General features: G+C 66.7%; 4 protein-coding genes across 14 annotated transcripts; 2 read left to right on the top strand and 2 right to left on the bottom strand.

Moving 5' to 3' along the window:
- The first annotated feature begins 817 nt into the window (after positions 1 to 817).
- Positions 818 to 2,299, top strand: LOC129734192 (uncharacterized). Its single transcript, XM_055696386.1, has 2 exons — positions 818 to 876; positions 1,621 to 2,299. The coding sequence occupies exons 1-2, from the start codon at positions 818 to 820 to the stop codon at positions 2,297 to 2,299; spliced, it is 738 nt and encodes a 245-aa protein (XP_055552361.1).
- Positions 2,090 to 3,999, top strand: NUDT18 (nudix hydrolase 18). The gene is given in 4 exon segments (XM_014279095.3): positions 2,090 to 2,509; positions 2,585 to 2,798; positions 3,190 to 3,329; positions 3,331 to 3,999. Coding segments are annotated over 4 exon segments (960 nt in total). The 5' UTR covers positions 2,090 to 2,359; the 3' UTR covers positions 3,787 to 3,999.
- Positions 4,000 to 4,106: 107 nt separating this feature from the next.
- On the bottom strand, positions 4,107 to 10,479 carry FHIP2B (FHF complex subunit HOOK interacting protein 2B). Of its 3 annotated transcripts, none has more exons than XM_055696246.1 (17): positions 10,326 to 10,479; positions 10,154 to 10,232; positions 9,173 to 9,342; positions 8,188 to 8,292; positions 7,892 to 8,062; positions 7,454 to 7,624; positions 7,157 to 7,353; positions 6,969 to 7,077; positions 6,811 to 6,887; positions 6,452 to 6,641; positions 6,201 to 6,370; positions 5,997 to 6,119; positions 5,830 to 5,920; positions 5,613 to 5,756; positions 5,086 to 5,226; positions 4,905 to 5,005; positions 4,107 to 4,815 (listed from the first exon to the last, which is right to left on the bottom strand). In XM_055696246.1, exons 1-17 carry the CDS (start codon positions 10,368 to 10,370, stop codon positions 4,710 to 4,712), a joined length of 2,190 nt encoding a protein of 729 aa, XP_055552221.1. In that variant the 5' UTR covers positions 10,371 to 10,479; the 3' UTR covers positions 4,107 to 4,709. The 3 variants fall into 3 exon arrangements, with proteins under 3 accessions (XP_055552221.1, XP_055552222.1, XP_055552223.1); XM_055696247.1 differs by having other exon boundaries at positions 7,892 to 8,014; XM_055696248.1 differs by lacking the exons at positions 4,107 to 4,815; positions 4,905 to 5,005; positions 5,086 to 5,226 and adding an exon at positions 5,233 to 5,480.
- Positions 10,480 to 11,204: 725 nt separating this feature from the next.
- LOC106631092 (actin filament-associated protein 1-like) lies at positions 11,205 to 18,718 on the bottom strand. 9 transcript variants are annotated; one of them, XR_008729818.1, is made up of 17 exons: positions 15,606 to 16,574; positions 15,422 to 15,496; positions 15,200 to 15,276; positions 14,877 to 14,967; positions 14,585 to 14,802; positions 14,329 to 14,508; positions 14,032 to 14,115; positions 13,747 to 13,843; positions 13,452 to 13,669; positions 13,234 to 13,364; positions 13,021 to 13,141; positions 12,811 to 12,910; positions 12,526 to 12,675; positions 12,252 to 12,412; positions 12,042 to 12,155; positions 11,821 to 11,934; positions 11,205 to 11,335 (listed from the first exon to the last, which is right to left on the bottom strand). XR_008729818.1 is itself a non-coding variant. In XM_055696242.1 (17 exons), exons 1-17 carry the CDS (start codon positions 18,517 to 18,519, stop codon positions 11,908 to 11,910), a joined length of 1,989 nt encoding a protein of 662 aa, XP_055552217.1. In that variant the 5' UTR covers positions 18,520 to 18,718; the 3' UTR covers positions 11,780 to 11,907. The 9 variants fall into 9 exon arrangements, 7 of the variants coding, with proteins under 7 accessions (XP_055552217.1, XP_014134559.3, XP_055552214.1 ...); XM_055696242.1 differs by lacking the exon at positions 11,205 to 11,335 and adding an exon at positions 18,504 to 18,718 and having other exon boundaries at positions 11,780 to 11,934; positions 15,606 to 15,734; XM_014279084.3 differs by lacking the exon at positions 11,205 to 11,335 and adding an exon at positions 17,768 to 18,223 and having other exon boundaries at positions 11,780 to 11,934; positions 15,606 to 15,734.
- Between the last annotated feature and the right edge of the window lie 71 nt (positions 18,719 to 18,789).

Below are 18,789 nucleotides of genomic sequence, written 5' to 3'. Positions count from 1 at the left end.
TGATGCACTGTGCAGAGCCACGTGCACTGTGGGAGATGGACCAGGCGCTGTGCAGCACACGGCATGCACCGTGCAAGCAGCAGCATGCAACAGGCACCCTGCAGTTGGCACCGTGCGACGGCCACTGTGTAACTAGCACCGTGCAAGCAGCAGCATGCAATGGGTCCCATGCAATTAGCACCCTACAGTTGCCACCATGCAAGAGACACGTTGTAACCAGCACCGTGCTATCAGCACCGTGCAGTTGGCACCGTGCAGCTAGCACTGTGCAATGGGCCTCGTAAAATGAGCACCGTGCAGTTGGTGCTATGCAATGGAAGACCCCATGCAATTAGCACCGTGCAGTTGATGCTAAGCAATGGACACCATGCAATTACCACCGTGCAGTTGCTGCTATGCAAAGGGCACTGTGCAACAGGCACCATGCAATTACCACCGTGCAGTTGCTGCTATGCAAAGGGCCCCGTGCAACAGGCACCATGCAGTTAGCACCGTGCAGTTGCTGCTAAGCAATGGGCACCATGCAGTTAGCACCCTGCAGCTGGCCCCATGCAATGGGCCCCATGCAATTAGCACTGTGTCATTAGCACCGTGCAGTTGGCCCCGTGCAATGGGCACTGTGTAACTACCACCGTGCAAGCAGCACCGTGCAGGAGGCGCGGCGCAGCTCCCGCGGCCCGCTCTGCGCGCACTGCGCACCCAGCGCCACGCACCGCCCCGCGCCCCTCGCGGCCCCTTTAAGGCCGAGCCCCGCTCCGCAGCCGCGTAGGCAAGTGGCGGCAGGACTAACCAATGGGATGCGAGCTGGCCTCGCGGGATGGCCAATAGGCGAAGAGCGCGGTGGGCGGGGGCGGTGCGGCGGAGCCCCGGGACGCGGTAAGTGCCCTGGCGCATGCGCGGGGGGAGGCGGGGGGCAGTGGGGGCTTGCGCCCCTCCTGCGCCCCTCCTGCGCCCCTGCTCTTCCCTCTGCTCGGCCCGAGCCCCCGCACCCTGCAAACCCCAAGCCTTCCCCTGCAGCCCCCCAGACCCTTCCCCATTGCCCCCTGCAAGCCCCAGACTTTCCCTTAGTGCACCCTGCGGACCCCCAAAGCCGTCCCCCATTACCCCCTGCGGACCCCCAAAGCCGTCCCCCATTGCCTCCTGCAGACCCCCAAAGCCGTCCCCCCATTGCCCCCTGCAGCCCCCCAGACCCTTCCCCATTGCCCCGCGCAGACCCTGGCCCTAGCGCACCCCCCCTGCGTGCCAGCTCGCCCTTCTCCGCGGCTGCGCCCCTGGGTGCACCCCGCAGCCCCGCACCCCGCAGCCCCGCACCCCGCCTTGCACCCTGCAGCCCAGCTCACTCTTCCCCTCTTGCACCCTGCAGCCCAGCTCGCCCCCCTGCCCCCCGCAGTCCCCCTCGCCTTTCCCCCTATGCACCCCATACTCGGACCAGCCCTTCCCCTATAGCGCCCTGCAGTCCAGCACCCCCTGGCCCCCCCAGCCTGCCGATTCCCCCCCTTGGGGCAGCCCACCCTGCACCCCGCAGCCCAGCCAGCCCTTCTACCCCACCCCGGGCATCCCCCAGTCCAGCAGGCCTTTTTCCCCCAGTATCCCCCAGTCCAGCCGACCCTTTCCCCCCAGCGCCCTCCAGTCCAGCAAACCCTTTCCCCCCAGTGCCCTCCAGTCCAGCAAACCCTTCACCTATTTCAGCTTCCCCTGCGTCCTGCAGTCGAGCCAGCCCTTCCTCTACCGCAGCCCACCCTGCATCCCCAAATCCAGCGAGCTCTTCCCCTACAGCCCCCTGTACGCCCTGCAGTCCAGCCAGCCCTTCCCCTACTGTGCCCCCCCATGCCTCCCCCAGTCCAGCAAGCCTTTCCCCTACCGCAGCCCCCCCCGCCTCCCCAAGCCTAGCGACCCCTTCCCTTACTATTTCCCATCCTACACGCTGCAGTCCAGCCAGCCCTTCCCCTCCTGTGCCCCCCTGGGTGTCCCCCAGTCCAGCAGACCCTTCCCTTACTGCACCCCTCCCTGCATCGCCAAGGCCACCGAGCTCTTCCCTTGCTACGCCCCCCCCCAGCCCAGCAGACCCTTCCCCTCCTACACCCCCCTCCACATCCCCCAGTCCAGCAAGCCCTTCTCCTCCAGCACCCCACAACTGCTGGGGGACCCCTTCCCGCATTGCACCTCCCCCTGCACCCCGCAATCGCCGGACCCCCTCCCTCACCGCCTCCTCCAGCCCAGCCAGCGCCGGGGCTCCCTGTCCCCCCGCCTGCATGTCTGGGGGGTGCCCTCCCCCCCCCAGAACCCCGCTACCCCCTGAGTGGGTGCCTGAGGGCTCTGCCCCCTGTCTCCCCAGCCAGCCTGCGGGACCCCCGGTCCCATGGGGGAGGCTCCGGAGCTGGATGCGGTGCTGGGCGGCGGCGGCTGGGACGTGGGGACAAGCTTTGAGGGTCCCCCCCCACCCACTGGTCCCATCCGCCTGGGGAGGAACGTCTGCTACGTCGTCCTGGCCGTGCTCTTCAATGAGGAGGTGAGGCAGCCCCCACGGGACCCCCCCACCCCGGTGGTGCCTGGTTGCCCACCCGACCCCTCGCCGTCCCCACAGGACAGGGTGCTGCTGGTGCAGGAGGCCAAGCCCGAGTGCCGTGGGAGGTGGTACCTGCCGGCCGGCAGGATGGAGCCCGGCGAGAGCATCGTGGCCGCCATGCGGAGGGAGGTGAAGGAGGAGACGGGGCTGGAGTGCGACCCCCTCACCTTGCTGGCGCTGGAGGAGAGGGGGCCGGCGTGGATCCGCTTCGCCTTCCTCGCTCGCCCCACCGGTGTGTACCTGTGCCATTCGGTGCTCTGAAGGGGCGTGGGAAGGATGCGGCTCACCTGGCGCATCCCCTGCCAGCCCCACGATGGGCTTTGGCATCCCCAGCCCACCCTGTGCCAGGGCATCGGTGTCCCCTGCTGCCTTTGTGCCGGGGCATCGGCATCCTTGCCAAACCTGTGCCAGGGCATCGCTCTCCCCTGCCAGCGCCCATGCTGGCTTCCCTGCCCCAAGCCCTGTGCTGGGGTCTGGGTGCCCCCAGCAGCCCCATGACCAGGCACCAGCACCCCCTGCCAGTCCAATGCTGGGGTCCTACTGTTCCCCCCCTACCCCTGTGCCAGGGCATTGTCATCCCCTGCCACCCCTGTGCTGGGGCATCACCATCTTTCTGCCCACAGGTGGGACCCTGAAGACACTGGAGGAGGCTGACGCCGAGTCCCTGCAAGCAGCGTGGTGGGCTGGGGACCCCTGTGCGCTGCCCCTGCGAGCCCTGGACATCCTGCCCTTGCTGGACCTCGCCGCACGCTATCGCCGCAGCCCCCCCGCACCCCGCCATGCTGCCGCAGGAGCTGCCCTGCGCCCCGCTCTGCTTGCGGCTCCTGGTGGCCTTTGCCAACGATGCCGGGGACCTTTGGGTGCTGCTGGGCACAGCTGGGACCCCCCACCTGCCCGTGGTGGCCTGCGGCATGTCTCCAGCCGAGCTCCGTGGGGGTCTCCGCCTGCCTGTGCTGCGGCTGCTACGGGACTGCCTGCCAGCAGACCCCCGCCCGGGACCCCTGGGGCTGCTGGGGCTGCAGCACCAGGCTGGGGGGCCCGGGGGGGCTGACGGCATCTGCTTCAATGTGCTGCTGAGCATCCCACCTGGCAGCCCTCGGGCTGCCCCCCCTGAGCCCTGCAGCCCCACCGTCTGCTGGTGGCACGTGGAGGAGGAGAGCCTGAAGGGCCGCATCCTGCAGCGGCTCCGTGCTGCGGCCACGGTGCCAGTCCGCAGCTAGTGCCTGGTAAGCCTCTGCCGCCTGGCTTTGGGTACAGGGGTCCCACTGGGACATGTGGCCGGGGGTCCTGCTTGCAGTGCTGGAGGGGGGAGCCCCAGGATGTGCTGCCCGAGGTTGGGGGGTGTTTTGGCGCGGGGTATGGTGCTGTGTCCTGGCCTGGGGTGGGCCAGGAGCTGGCCAGAGCAGAAATAAACCCGGCTGCTGCTTCTTGCATCCATCGGGCTGCGGCTGAAGCAGGGGGCTGGGGAGGGGAGTGGGGGTCCTGGTTTGGGGAGATGCTTGGCGAGGGGGATGGATGCAATACAGATGGTGGGGGCACAGCGTGTGGTGCTGAGCTCACAGCTTTATTGTAGCAGAGTCCCATCACCCAGGGGGCACGGCGCCTGGCTGTGCGGGGTTCGGGGTGCACCGTCCCTGCCAGGCAGGAGCCACAAACACCCCCACCCCCCCTGTGCGGCAGGGCCCAGGGAGATGATTGAGTTATTGCAGCCGAGGGGGGGGGCACTGTCCCACGCAGGCAGAGGTCAGCACCGTGTCCCCATCCCCAGTTATTGCCCCCCAAAATAATCCTGCCTGAGGTTGGTGGGGGCTCAGGGCAGCTCCGGCACGGTGCAGGGGCAGCAGGAACCCACCACCCAGGAGGAAATGCAGCATGATTCACTTGGCACCCAGAGGGGCCACATCCTGCGCTGGGTGAGGTGGCATCACCTCTGGGTTGGCCAAGGTGGGGAGGAAGGACTGCACCTCCTCTTCCTCCTTGCCGGGGTGTCCTTCCTGGGGTGCCACCACCATGCCAGGCTACTGGGGATGTACCAGTCTGAGCAGGGCCACTGGAGGCTACTGGCATGTGGGTTTGGCCACCACAGTGGCCACCGCAGCCCTGCCAGAGAGGGGTGCTCAGTGGGGGGCCGAGGAACCACAGCTCAGGGGGGCCCCTCCCGTGGTCCCTTGACCAGGGCGATGGCAGCCAGCTCCTTGCAGAACTCCTCCAGCACCACCACCCCTTTGAAGAGCATCATGTGGTCCATCCTGCAGGGAAATGAGGATGGGGGCTCTGTGGGGTACCCCCCGTTCAGAGTGCATGCATTACCCCCATCCTGTGCCCCCCCAGCACTTACTGCTCTCCGGGCACCAGCCCCATGAGCTGCTGGCGGACCAGGAGCAGCTTGGCCCTGCAGTGGGGCACGCGTTGGAGACGCTGCATCAGGTCCCCGATCACCTGCACGGAGGGAGGAAAGAGTCAGGTCCTGCTCGGAGGGGTGTCCCCGTCCCCCCCCCGCCCCCAGCAGGTGACATTACCCTGACGAGGACGGAGAAGAGCGAGCGGCAGCCAGGCGCCAGGTTGAGGTAGGGGTCCAGCAGGTACTCGTGGAGGTGGGGATGGGGGAGTGCGGCCAGGCGGGACAGCACCGAAGTCACTTGCAGGTTCAGGCTGTAGGGCTGGGCCGGGGGGGGGAGGATGCTCAGCAGGAGCCGGTGTGTGGCTGACCCCCACCCCCCGGCATCCCCTGGCAGGGACCTGAACCCATGCCCACCAACGGGGGCTTGGTGCCTGCAGACACTGCTGATGCTCTTGGCCATTTTGGGGGTCCTGGACCCTGGGAAGGATGGTGCCACCCTCCGTGGTGGGTCTGTGGGGGCACAGCGCTGGCAATAACCACGGGAAGCCAAAGCATCCTCTGTTCAAACACCCCCTGCCGAGACACGGGCTGTGCCAGCCTGGAGACCCCATCGGGAAAAGCCCCCCGCTGACCATGCCAAGGGGAAGGGCAGAGCACAGAGGGGACCCAGGTAGGTCCCCAACATTCCGACTGGCACCCCTGTACCTGGTCAAGGATCCGGGTCATCCGATCAAACAGCACCTTGAGGAAGTGGCCCTCGTAAAATGCCGCTTCGGGGTGGCAGGAGTCGAGGGGCCGGGGGGCCAGGGGCCACCCCCACGGGGCTGCGCTGGCACGGCATGCATGGACCTGGCAGAGGGGGTGATGGTGGGTGAGAGCTGGCACCGCTGGGGATGGGGAAGCCCCCCCCCCAGCCACTCACCGTGCCCAGGGCATCGTGCACGTAGGTGTCGTAGCCACCTTCCTCCATGCATGAGGAGGTCTTCGCCTCCTCGGGGACCAGGCAAAGGAAGCTGGAAGAGAGGTGAGAGGGATGGGGAGGGGCATGCAGCCCCCCCCCCCGCCAGGGCAGCCCCTGCAGATCCCTACCTGCTGACCACCTCGCTCACTTGCCCCTTCCCCGATGGGGCTGATCCCCGCAGAGGCGCTTTCACCGTCCCAAAACCAGCATCTGGGAATCCATCGGTGAAATAGGGATCCTCCTCCAGGTCCCTGCGGGGCCAACACAGGGTGTTAGCTGGGTGGGCACCAAGGGGCTGCTCCCCTCACCCTGCCCCGGCCCCCCTCGCTTACAGCCCATCCTCATCGGGGTCTGGCTCAGGGGGTCCACGCTCGTCAGGTATGGGGGGGCTGCGCTGCAGGTAGCCCCTCGCCTCCAGGTTCCTCAGTGCCAGGCTGTGCACCACGTGCTCGTGGGGTTTCTGCAGGAGCTCCTCGAAGAGCCGCAGGCTGGCCAGGCTGATCTATGGCACGGCGAGCGGGGTGAGACCACCCTGGCATCACCCGTGTCTCACCCCCCCAACTCCCCTCAGGATGGGGCTCACCTCGTCGGAGAGGTGGTTACAGCGGTCGATGAGCTGAGTGCGTAGAGGGTAGGGGGCTTCCCCCGGGGTCTCGGGGTGCCGGTCTGGCCCCAGCAGGAAAAACACGAGGCGGTGGAGCAGGGGAGGCGCACGGATCTGCCGCACCGTGCCCGTCAGCATGGCCGTGGCGCTGAGGATGGTGAGCTCGGACCTGCCGGGGACAGGGTGGGATGCTGCGGGGGGTGTCCTGAGGCAGCACCGCAGCATCTCAGAGCTGGGAAAAAGGAGGTACAGGCAAGGGGAACCCCACGGTCCCAACCCCAAGGGGGTCCTTGATAAAGAAGCTCTCCCCCAGCTGCATTTGTGCCTCAGACACTCACATCTGCAGGAGCTGCGGCTGCAGGATGCCCTGGAAAAACTTTTCCTCTACAGCCTCAGTGATGGCATCTGCCACGACCTGTGGGTGACAGCAGAGGCTGAGCCACAGCGTGAGCAGGAGGCTGGCCATGCTGTGCAAGGCTGGCCGGCCACTCCTTACCGGGTGGGCACCCATCACCAGCTCGTCAAGGTAGTCCAGCCAGCTGAAGAAGGCAGCCAGGCTCTCCTTCCCCAGGAAAACTCCGTCACTGGCAGCATCACCCTGTGACCTGCACAGGGCAGAGGACATGGGGCTGCGGCCGAGCCTTGGCAGTGCTGGGGGATGACCCTGCCCAGCGCCCACCTTACCTCCAGCTGACCCTCTCCAGGGCGAGGATGTCAGCAGGGTCGGTGCAGGCGGGCACAGCGCTGTAGAGGTCACAGAGATGCTCCGTCAGCAGCTGGCACAGGGTGCTGCTCCGCACCAGGCAGGCAGCAGCCGCCTCTTGGGCAAGCCCCACGAGCAAGAGCAGGTTTTCCCGAGCCTTCAGCGCGACCCTGCTCTTCTGTGAGGAGGAGGAGGAGGAGGAGGAGGAGGAGGAGAGAAGCGGTGTCACGCAACCAGCGGTGCCTGCCCCCCTCTCCTTGCCAGCCCTTTCCCCCTACCTTGCTCTTGCACAGCCCCACCAAGGACGTGATGAGATTGCTGTCCCTCCGTGGGGGGGAGGGCTCGGCTGGGGGGGAGCCGGCCGCGGTGCCCGGGGGATGCTCCGCACCCTTTTCCGCAGGGCTGGCCGGCAGCTCCTGGGCTCTCCTCCCATTCAGGATGCCCTTGCCCTGGGGAGGAAGAGGAGCAGCAAAGCATCGTAGCCACCATCTTCCTCCCACTCTTTGGGGATGGATTTTGGGGGTGGATGGGGACTCTTTGGATTTCCTCCCACTTAATGGGGATGGATTTGGGGGATGGATGGGGACTCTGGATTTCCTCCCACTTAATGGGGATGGAGCTGCAAAGCATGTGAAAAAGCCCAGTGAAAAGAGCCAAACCCCACAGATAACCCCACACGTGTCCCACCAGCACAGGGATGCCCGGGGGCTGCTCACCTCCAGGATGTACGCCAGCAGGGTGGGATCCTGCTTGATCTTGGTGCAGAGGATGGCTGCAAACTGCACCTCCTCCTTCTCTGTGCCGCAGCCCAGGCGGTCGCCGCTGAGCTGGAGCAGCTTCTGGCAGGGCAGGGAGAGGGCTGCCGGGCTGCTGGCTGCTCCCCCACCCTGCCCAGTACCACGGGCATCGGTTCCCAGCAGCTCTCGGCAGGGTTGCAGCCATCTGTGGCACATGGCATCGCCGGCTGGGACCTCCCCCCGGCCCCCACCAAGCCCCCCAGCACTGGGCTCACCTGCACCGGCCGGTGCACGTTGAGGTAGTGCAGGAGTGGGTGCTGCACCTGCCCCAGCACCCGGCTGAAGAAGAGGAGGACCTGCTGCCTCATTCCAGGGGGGTACTGGGAAGGAGATGGGGAAAGGCATCGGCAAGAGCCCAGTTACCTGTTTGTGTACCTGATTACCCTGCAAAGTGCCCCAAATCGCCCCCCTGGCTTACCCAGGCAGTGTGGGTGCTTGCAAGAAGGATCTCAGCAGAGACCCTGGGTTTGCTCCCCCAAAATGATGCACAGGGGCCCATGGACCCCCCAAGACCTCCCACCTGCCCCAGGCTCCTCTCCCTTCAACAATTAAGGACTGAACTCAGTTCTCCAAATTGAACTCTCTTGCAGGATAAAAAAACCCAGGGGGATTATTTCCCCTTTCCCACTGTTACAATGCCAGCAATGGGGAGTTAAAAGCCCAGCACCCCAAAAAACCAAACCTTCATGGCCACAGAAGGGCCAGCGCGTGTCTCTGAACCCACACTGCTGACATTTAAATAAAAGGCTATTTATAGCGAGCATCATTATTATTAGCAACAAAGTAAGAGCAGAGCCGTTGTATCTGGGTGATAGCGACTTTGAGAGGGGGCTGTCTAAGAACACCTTGTCCTGCGAACCCCAAAAGTGACGTGCCAGTTGTGCAAACAGGCTGCTGGTGTGAAAAACACCCTTCCCGCACCCGCAGGGATGCGATGGGGTGCAAGAGCCGTTCGGGGGAGCAGCAGAAAGGATGCCAATGGGGATCATATGCCAAACAATCCAGCCGCCCCCCCCCAAAAAAAACCACATGCACCCTGGCCAGCTCACGCTCCCCAAACTCCTGTTGCCCAGCTAGAAGAGCTTCAAAACGAAAATTACTGAGCACCCCCGTGCAAAGCAGCTGGAAAAGGCTGCAGGTGCTGCAGTACAGGGGGGGTCAGCCCCCCCAGAGCGATGTTCCCAGTGCCCATACACCCACCTCCGCCTTGCCCAGCGTGCTGAGGGTCTCCAGGACCTTGTGCTGCAGCAGGTACTCAAGGCACGGCCCGGCTTCTCCCGCTGGGAACTGCTTCTCCTCGTACACCAGGATGTCCAGCATCTGTTTGAGGCGCCAGGGAATGTCCGTCTGTCTGGCGTGGATGCTCTCATCTGTGGATGCGGGAATCGGGGGGGCTGTGGCATGTGTCCCCCCAAGGCACTGGCAGCGTGCCGCCGGTGCTCGGCAGAGGGGAGCACTACACGGTGGGGTGCCCAGGTGCAAAAGCGGGGTGCTGGCCCAGAATCCGCCTCCGGCACCCTTAGTGAGGACGACGCTAGATGGCAATGTGATGGTGGAGTCCCGGCAGCACTTGGGGCTTCTCCTTCCGCTCATGGCCTAACCAGCTGCGGCTGGAGCTGCCGCCGTCTCGGGGGGCTGCGGGGGGCTGCCTGCCACTGCCAACCCCGGAGACCCCCCAGCATGGCCCAGGAGGGGAAGGGGCAGCAGAGCCAAGGGCGAAGGAGCGAGATCCTGCTGGGAAAAGGGCTAGAGCTCTCCAGACCCCGCTTTTCGTGCTCTCCGAGAGCAGCGTGTTTTTCCCAGAGGGACTTGCCCCAGCCTGCAGAGCCCACCCAAACCCCCCCGTGCTGACCCCGCTGGTGTGCAGGGGGCTCAGGGCCGGGCAGGACCAAGCACCGGGCTGGATAAGTGCTCCTGGGGTACAGGAAAGGCTGTCCCATGCCAAAGCCCCACATGCCAGGTCAACCACGGTGCACTAGGGTGGGCACGGTGCCCTGCTACTGCATGGGGTCCCGTCCCAGGGCAGGGGGGTCCCGTCCCTGGACACACGGACCTTACTCCCAGGCCATGGGACCCTATCTTATGGCATAGGGACCCTCCCCCAGGACACAGTGACCCTGTTGCCACACCAATGGGACCCCATCTCAGGGCACAGGGACCCCCTCCCCTTACCCCACTCACCCGTGGCCTCCAGGTAGTAGCCGGTGATGCCCTTCCAGTGCTCGGTGAAGGCTTCCAGCAGGTCCACGCTGGGTTCCCGCTGCGCATAGCGGGGCCGGGGTCAGGGGCGCACCGAAGCCCCCCCCGGTCCCCGTGAGGGTCCCGCCGTGTCCCCCCCTCCGCTCCCGCTCACCGTCTCCACAGCCTGCTGCAGCAGGGCTCCCAGGCGGCTCAGCATGGCTGCGAACACCGGCCCCGGCCCCGGCACCGGCCGCGCTTCGCGGCGCCCCGGCCCCGGCCCCGCTCCGGTGGCTCCGCCCGGCGCCGGGCGGGATGGGGCGGGATGGGGCGGGATGGGGCGGGATGGGGCGGGAGCGGCGAGGGACGGGGCCGGGGAGCTGGAAGGGACCGGGGGGCGGAGGAGCGTTTGCGGTGGAGGGTTTGCAACGGTCACTTGGCTTTAAAACTGCTCCGGGGGATAGCCCTGCGGGGGGTGCGCCTCCGCACCGGGACCGGGATAGCCCCCGGTGCACCGGGATGGGGATAGCCCCCCGTGCACACCTTGCACCGGGATGGGGACAGCCCCCCATGCACCGGGATGGGGATAGCCCCCCGTGCACACCTTGCACCGGGATGGGGACAGCCCCCCATGCACCGGGATGGGGATAGCCCCCCGTGCACACCTTGCACCGGGATGGGGACAGCCCCCCATGCACCGGGATGGGGATAGCCCCCGGTGCACCGGGATGGGGATAGCCCCCCGTGCACACCTTGCACCGGGATGGGGACAGCCCCCCATGCACCGGGACGGGGACAGCCCCCCATGCACCGGGATGGGGATAGCCCCCCGTGCACACCTTGCACCGGGACGGGGACAGCCCCCCATGCACCGGGATGGGGATAGCCCCCCGTGCACACCTTGCACCGGGATGGGGACAGCCCCCCATGCACCGGGATGGGGATAGCCCCCGGTGCACCGGGATGGGGATAGCCCCCCGTGCACACCTTGCACCGGGACGGGGACAGCCCCCCATGCACCGGGATGGGGATAGCCCCCCATACATACCATGCCCTGGGATGGAGCCAGCCCCCTGTGCACACCAGGCCCCAGGACAAGGACAGCCCCCTCCCCAGCTCACCTCTTCCCGCACCACAACCTAGCAGAAGCCACGTTTTATGATTTATTATTCTTTTTTTTTAATCCTTAAAAAAAAAAAAAAATTCTACAATTAAAAACAAGCCATGACGAGCACAGCTGCTGGAAAGCAGCCCAGGGCCCAGCCCGGGTCCCGTCGACTCCAGGGAAGGTGCAATTAGCTGCCCCAAGCAGCCCCCACCACACTGCCTGTCCCCCCTGTTGGGGTGTATCTGCACCCACCCTGGTGGGTGCCCCTGGGGGGGGGGGGGCTGGGATGCTGCCGGTGCATCATTTCAACCGGACCCACACCAGGGACAGAGCCAGCAGCTCATGAGGTTGCACCTGGGAATTCTGCGCCCCAAAACTAAGGGGCTGTGATGGGCAAGAAGGCAGCGAGCCTGCGAGGGGCTCGCCACCCTCCAACCCTCGTGCTGGAGAAACTAGAAACCCACAGCCGGAGAGCTGATATGTGTGTGTATATATATATATGTATAAAAAAAATAGATGTGTGTAGTTGTAGTGTTGATATTGATGGTTAAAAAACAAATACCAGGCTGGTCCTGCACGGTCCACGTGCAGCCCTACATTCTGCCCAGTCCGGCGGGTACCGTCTGCGGGGCGGGTGCTGCAGCCCTGGTCACATTGCAGACTTCATCTCCCATTCCTGCGGAGTGGCCAGGATGGGTGCTCAGCCATCGTCATGTCCCAGCACCATCTGTGGTACCCGGCTCACCTCACCTCTGCCCACCCCACGCAGCTCCCGGCCGGTACCTTTCTCTTCTGCAGCACATTTCCCTTCTCGATGATGACCGGGGTGGGAGATGGCTTCAGAGCGCTCCTCGCCGACGCGGTGCGCTTCAACAGCGGCGTAAGGAACGAGCCCTGCTGGAAAAAAGAAGCGGAGGAAGGGTGATGCCTGCCCTTCCGAATTCTTCACGCTCCCTGCACGCACCCCCGGTGTCCGTCCCTGGTGCCCCCCACCTCGGAGCCAGCCGAGCTGGCGGTGGCGGCGATGTGGCCCTTCAGCGACTTGCCGATGGCCAGCAGGTTCATCTCGGAGCCGGCTTTCAGCCTGCCCTTCATGCGGCAGGCTCTCTCCAGCTGCCCCACCTTCTCCTCCAGCTTGGGGAAGGCTTTCTTTCCTGCAAGGACAGCAGGAGCACTGCCAAGCCCAGGCATCCCTCTACCCTGCCGGCTGCTCAGGCAAGGGCCAGGCATACCCGAGGATGGGGGCAGAGCCCCTCTGCGCTCCTACCGATGAGGATATCCAGTCCATCCCGAGCCCCTTTCTTCTCAGGCAGCGTCAGGGTGCGCTGGGACCGGGAGAGATCCCTGCTCCGGACCTCGGGGCTCACCTTTGCCCGCTGTGGGCTGGCAGCCCTGTCCCGGAGAGCTGCCGCTGATGCTGGGGAGGAAGGGCAAAGGAAGGATGCTCAGGAAGAATCACAGCCCAACACTGTACTCGTGGCCTCCATCCCAGCACGTGGGGCACAGGGGGACCCCGCTGCTCCCCTGGAGGGAGCGTGCAGCCCCTGCTCACCTGCTTGCGAGGGCAGGGCGCTGCTGCAGGCACCGGTGATGGGCAGCGCAGACACGGGCCTCTTGCGCTGCCCTTGCACTGGTCGGTCCAAGCTCTGCTGCTGTGGAAGGAAAGCAAGGAGAAGCCCATGGGCAAGCAGACAGGGGGAACCTGTCACCCTCGCCCTGGGGCTCACGTGGCAGGGGGCCAAGGTGCATCAATGGAGATTACCAGCTGCTGCAGCCGCTCCATATTGGAGCCGAGGTGCTTGGGGGCCTCGGCTGGTGGGAGCTGCCCAAAGGGGTCATCCATGTAGGTGTTGGGGGTTGGGACACGGCGCAGCAGCAGCCCACTGCAAGCAGAAGGGATGTCTCATTACTGCCCATGACCCCCCGTACAGCGGGAGGGCTGGGGCCGGCCATGCCCTGGCCACTGTCTCCTTACCCCGCAGCAGGGCAGCTGCTGGCATCACCCAGCTTGGGGGTCTCGGTGCGAGGGCTGTCGCCGGCCAGCTCCCCTCCTCCCCTGGCCCGCAGGGTCTTCAGCCAAGCTTCCCTCTCCTCATCTGAACGGGTCTGGCATGGGGCAGAGTGTCCCAGGCTCAGCGGGTCCCCCCCAGCGTGGGATGCGGGGGGCATGGGGGTGCTGTGGTGGTCGCTCACCTGCAGCAAGGCGAGCTCCCGGCCCCGCTGGGCGATGCGGATGCGGAGGCGTTGGGGGGAGCCGGCGGCTGCCCCTGGGGACACCTCGCAGCCGTCCAGCCGCAGAGAGCAGACAGGGTGCTGGGTGCCACCGGCCTCGGGGAACATGCGTAGGGCTCCCTGCCGCACCGCGCACCACAGCCGCTGCCACCGCCCGCGCAGCCGCACCGCCAGGAAACCTGTGGGTGCATCCCCCCATCAGCAGTGGCACAGTGGGGGCAGGGACCCCTCCTCGCCCGGTCCCCACGCACCGCACCTCCTTTAGCATCCTCTCCATGCCGGGGGCTGCGGGCAGGGCTCTGCCGAGAGCGATCCTCCTCCTCCTCCTCCTTGCTGAGCTGGGACCCGGAAGCCTGAGAATGGAGATCCAGAGAGCCCCGTCCCCTGCAGGTTTTAAGCCCCCTGCACCCTGACCCCCACCCCATGGTAATGCAACTCCCCCAGCATCACCCAACAGGGACAGTGGGACAGGGAGTTCTCTCCAGACCCCGGTAGCCCCTTTCCCGTGCCTGGGTTTCCCAGGGGAGGACAAGAGGCTCACCCTGCCGAGCCTTGAGGAGGGCAATGCTGGGATGCTGATGGCTGCCAGCCCGCTCGGGGCATCGCTGCTGACCTCTTCGATCACCTGCCAAGGAAGAGGGGAGCACTGCAGCCCCGGGCTCCCACTCCCCCATCTAACAGGGCTCCAGGCACCCCCCAGGATGGGAAAGGAGCTGGGGACAGACAGGGCCATCCCCAGCCACCTCAGGAGCACCCCAGCAGGGCTGTGCCCGTTTCTCCCTGCCCATCCCTCCCTCCTGCCCACGCAGAGCTCTGCCAGGCTGCAACACCTCCAAACCTTCCTCCAGTCCTCAGCCTGCTGCTGGCTCTGGAAGCCAATGACCAGCACCTCGCCCGCCGTCCCCATCACTTTCAGGGCGTGCGGCATCTTCTTGCCCCGCTTGGCTTTGTAGGTGACGCGGCAGCCCCGCAGGTCCAGCTCCAGTACCGGCTGCAGGTCGGCGGCACACCTGAAGCACTGTGGAGGCACGGTGGGGTCAGCAGAGCTCAGGGACCCTCTCCCACCCTCTATCCATCCTCCTCCGGCCACTCACCAGCAGCACGTGCTCCCGGACGATGAAGAGCTGCTTTGCCCACTGCCCCAGCCAGCGCTTCCTCCAGAGGAAGCCGCAGAGCTGCGCCTCAGGGAGGCCGGAGGGCTCGGCATGGGGGCTGCCCCCCGGCAGCCGGTGCAGGTAGTGGGCACGGTCTGTTATGCCATCCTCATCCTCGCCGTACGACTCATAGTGGCTGCTGTCAGTGTCGGCACCGCCTGAGAGCCAGGGTGGCATCAGGGTGCTGGGTTGCAGATGGGTGCTGGGGAGGGGGATGCGGTGGGGTGCTCACCAGAGCCAGTGCATCTGCCGGGGCCGAGGGGTTCGGCGTCTTCATAGGAGTCGTCGGCTGGTGGGGGTGGGGAGACACCCGGCACCTTGCTCTGGGGAGAGGAAGGGTGCTCGGAAGGTGCTGCCCCCTGGGTTGAACTTGGCAGGTCCCTGAGGGACTGCTGGGGGGCTCTGCCTGGAGTGGGCAGGTGGCACAGGAACGCCCCCAGCCTGTCCAGACCTCTGTGTGAGCCAGGCTGCAGCGCCAGGCTGCGCACCGGCTGCCCCTCTCCCATCCTGTGTGCTGCTGCCCAAGCCCCCCACCCCTCCGCTGCCCACCCTTACCCCTCCATGCGGGCTCAGGGTGCTGGCCGGACGGCACTCACAGGTTCTCCCTCCCGTTGCATCCACTGTCCTGGTTCCTGGGGGGGAAAGCAGGACTGGCAGCAGTGTGCCGGATCAGCAAGGAGCCGGGCATCCCCGGCCACGCACGACGAGCCGCCAGCGGGGATGGGGTGCGGGGAGCCACCAGCGGGGATGGGGTGGGGGTCAGAGCGTGCGACTCACCCGGGCTGGCCCGGCCCTGTGGGGTCCCCGGGGAAGGCGAGAGGCAGCGCATGATCATGTACTCTGCATCCTCTGCTGCGGGGGGAGTGCCCAGTCACAGCCCCGCTCCTGGCCCCATCCCTGCTGCCCACCCGGCACTCACCGGGGGTCCCCCGTGTTCCCCCACCCACAGACCCACGCTCACATGGGGGAGTCTGCAGCCGGGAGAGGAGATCAGCCACTGATTTCTTCTTGGCTCGAGCTGCGGTGCTGAGGCTTTCCCTGTCCAGGATGAGCAGGAAGGACCGCAGGTCCGACAGCAGCTTGTCCAGGTCTGTAGAGGACAGGGACATGCCATGAGACCCCACCAGAGGAGGGTCCGAGCAGGGATGCCCACCCCCTGCCCACCGCACTGAGCAGGGCTGGCAGGGGCTCCCCGATGCCGAGCAGACGTGGGGGTTACGTGCCCTGTGCCTCTGGCTGCGCCCCCCGCTCCCGGCACCTGCCCCGGCTCCGCACAATCCCGCTATTGACGGGCCCGGGGGGACGGGGGAGGATGAGGAGGGGGGACGGGGACCTGTGCCGCTGAAGGCTCCTCTGTGTGTGCTCACAGAGCGGGTTTGTTCCCGGCTGGGCAAGGGGAGCCATGGCTGGGGGCTGCGCCGGGCAGCCCAACGTGCCACTCCTCTGTGCCACGGAGGAGGAGGAGGCATGGCACATGGAAGCAGCGGATGAAGGCTGCTCTGGGCACGCCAGAAATGCTGAGCATTCACCCTCTGCCCGCTCTGAGGGCAGGCAGCAGGGTCAGGGCTCAACGCCAGCCAGGGACCCCGGCCCTGCCATGCCGGGAAGGAGGGATGGAGCGGGACAAGGAGCTGCTTTGTGCCTCCTTGCCCTGGCCGGGGAGGACGGGCGTCCTGCACCCTGTGCAGTGGGACGGGACAGCACTGCCTTCACCCCACGGCCCCCCTGAGGTGGGGGAGGCCTGGAGGGCTACAGGCATGGGGAGAGGGTCCCTCCAGCCCCGCATGCTGGCGGCCCCATCAGCTCTGGGTCCATGCAAGTGCTTCCCAGGCTGGAGGAGCATGGGGCAGAGCAGGATGACACACACACCCCGCCTGGCCCTTTGCCCTGCTCCCACAGAGCCCCCTCCCCCTGGGCTCCTCCAGCTGCCACCGTGAGAGCAGGAAGATGCCCTCCAACCACCGCCCCCCCCCCCCGGGTTGCTGCCCACCACCCCCCAGCTCCTTCCTGCCGTGCATCTGGAAGTGGTTTGCATCGCTGGCTGCTCTGGGCTCTGCTCCCTGCTCCCAGCTGGGATAAAATGTTGCAGACCCACTGTGGAAACCCACTGCCTCCTGGCGCAGGGCCACGCCGGCTCCCCCCACACCATACCACTGCTCCCAGCCTCCCTCCTCACTGCCCCCCTGCCATTCCCCAACTGGAAGAGGGACAATCCCAGTGAAGCCACAGCCGGCTGGGATGCTGCCCCAGCGACCCCCCGCAATGCCCCTGGTGACCCCAGCATCCCCAAGCCCTGCCACATCCCTGCATCCCACAGCGCTCCGGGCTGGTGGGGGGTGTGATGCACCCCCAAAGACAGCAGCAGCCCCAGGGGAGAAGACGGCAGGCAGGGGGAAGGAGCCCACCGGTCCCACGTGTGTTACCGGGGCCATGGGAGAAGCCCCTGCGGAGGTGCTGGCACGGGGGAGAGCACTGTCCCCCTCTCTGGTGTCCCCAGCTGGGGAGCACACACCCCTGCCCGGGAGGAGAGGAAACATCTGGCAGGGCAGTGAGGCTGAGCAATGCCGGAGCTGGGCCCGAACATCTGGATTTCCCTGGAAACTGAGGACGGGAAGGAGGGGACCAGCTCCTTGGGGGACTGGTGGGGGGTGCTGGGGCAGGGGCTGGCTGAAGGGACCCTGTGGGCAGAGTATGACCGCGGAGGGGGACGAGGACTGTCCCCCGTGCCCGGTGTGCCTGGCTCTTCCTCTCCCTCCCTTTCTCCTCTCCTCCGCCCAGGCTGAATTCCTCGGCAATGACATCTCTGTCCACTCGCTCCCTTGGCCCCTGCCGCAGCCTCCCCCCATGCCCTCCCCCCAGCTAGCCCCCCTAGCCCCGGTGCCCTCGGTGGGGCAGGGGAGCTGTGCCCGGCCGTGCCCGCAGCCCGGTATGGAACAGGCAGGGGCTGCCCTCGCCGGTGAGGCCACGCCAGCTGCCCATGCCAGGGCCAAGGGAAGGCTGCCCAGATGAAAAACAGCTGCCTCAGTCTCCAGGGCGGGAGGAAAACGCCCCCCAAACACACAACCAGCTCCTAGCAAAGCGCCATGCTCCTGCGGGATGCGGCCCAGCCGATGGCATCCTCACCCTCCAAGGAGGAAGAGGAGGGAGAGGCTGCCCAAGCGATGCCATGGGAGCGCATGGTCCCGGCTGATGCCACCACTCGGATTCGGGGCTGGCACCTCTGTCCCACCTGCATTTTTCTTCATGCAACGAGGGGCAAGAGGTGCCCGAGCTCAGCCCTGCTGCCTGTCGGGTGCAGGGGGGGTGCAGCGGCTGGGGGCACCCCAAGGCCCCCCTCCGGCACTGGGGGCGGCTCTCGCCCAGCCTGGGATGACTCAGAGGAGGCTGGAGGCCGCCCCGAGCCCGGAGCTGCTCCTGGCCGCAGCGTGACCCGTCATGCGGGGAGGCTCCGGGCCACGGCCCAAGGGCGGAGGCGCTCCCCCCACAGCCGCTGCACCCCCAAATTACCCCAGGACGGGTGCTGGCAGGAGCCCTGCCACCCTGCGCCCTGCCACGGCACCATGCATCAGCACCCCACTGCGTTCAGGGGTACCCAGGCACCCCTGCCCTGGCACCCCGAGCCCCCCCCCCCACACTTTCCCCGCTGCACCCCTTCCCTCCCCAGCACCCATCCCGCAGCCCCACCGCCCCAGCCCCCCTCTCTCCCCCTTGCTGCACGCTCCCCTCCTTCCCACGCACCCCTTTTTCCTTTCCGCACCCCCGGGGGCACCCTCACACCATGTGTCCCCTCTTCCAACCCTTGGCAGGCTTGCACCCCCCCCCGTCCCACCGCCTCGCAACCCCTTTGCACCCCCCGTACCTCTCTGCCGGGCCATGGTGCGGGCGCGCTCACATCGCGGCGGGACCGGGACCGGGACCGGGACCAGCACCGGGACCGGGGCAGCGCTGGCCCGGCTCGGCTCGGCTCGGCTCGGCTCGCACACGCCCTGCGGGCCCCCAGCACAGCCCGGCCGGGGCGGGGGGGAGGCGGGGAAGGGCTCCACATCCTCCTCGGAGCACCATCGCCATCTGCAGGGACGTGGGGGCTGCGGGGAGGGGCGGGAGGGGGGGGGGATGCTGGCGGGGAAAGCAAAGCGGCAGAGCCA

Source organism: Falco cherrug, chromosome 18, assembly GCF_023634085.1.
Source record: "Falco cherrug isolate bFalChe1 chromosome 18, bFalChe1.pri, whole genome shotgun sequence".
NCBI classification, from domain to species: Eukaryota; Metazoa; Chordata; class Aves; order Falconiformes; family Falconidae; genus Falco; species Falco cherrug.
The sequence above is the reverse complement of the archived record's forward strand: the minus strand, read 5'-3'. Positions and strand labels throughout refer to the sequence as shown.

What these genes read in the sequence shown, in the direction of transcription:
- FHIP2B (XM_055696246.1), bottom strand. Translation starts at nt 10,370, where the DNA reads ATGCTGAGCCGCCTGGGAGCCCTGCTGCAGCAGGCTGTGGAGACG. An exon ending in CTACTACCTGGAGGCCACGG is followed by an intron (nt 9,343 to 10,153) that starts GTGAGTGGGGTA and finishes CCGCATCCACAG; the next exon opens with ATGAGAGCATCCACGCCAGA. An exon ending in TGGTGATGGGTGCCCACCCG is followed by an intron (nt 6,888 to 6,968) that starts GTAAGGAGTGGC and finishes TGTCACCCACAG; the next exon opens with GTCGTGGCAGATGCCATCAC.
- LOC129734192 (XM_055696386.1), top strand. Translation starts at nt 818, where the DNA reads ATGGCCAATAGGCGAAGAGCGCGGTGGGCGGGGGCGGTGCGGCGGAGC. An exon ending in CGGCGGAGCCCCGGGACGCG is followed by an intron (nt 877 to 1,620) that starts GTAAGTGCCCTG and finishes CTTTCCCCCCAG; the next exon opens with CGCCCTCCAGTCCAGCAAAC.
- LOC106631092 (XM_055696239.1), bottom strand. Translation starts at nt 16,113, where the DNA reads ATGCCTCCTCCTCCTCCGTGGCACAGAGGAGTGGCACGTTGGGCTGCC. An exon ending in TCCGGGAGCACGTGCTGCTG is followed by an intron (nt 14,509 to 14,584) that starts GTGAGTGGCCGG and finishes GTGCCTCCACAG; the next exon opens with TGCTTCAGGTGTGCCGCCGA. An exon ending in CCAGCTCGGCTGGCTCCGAG is followed by an intron (nt 12,156 to 12,251) that starts GTGGGGGGCACC and finishes TCTTTTTTCCAG; the next exon opens with CAGGGCTCGTTCCTTACGCC.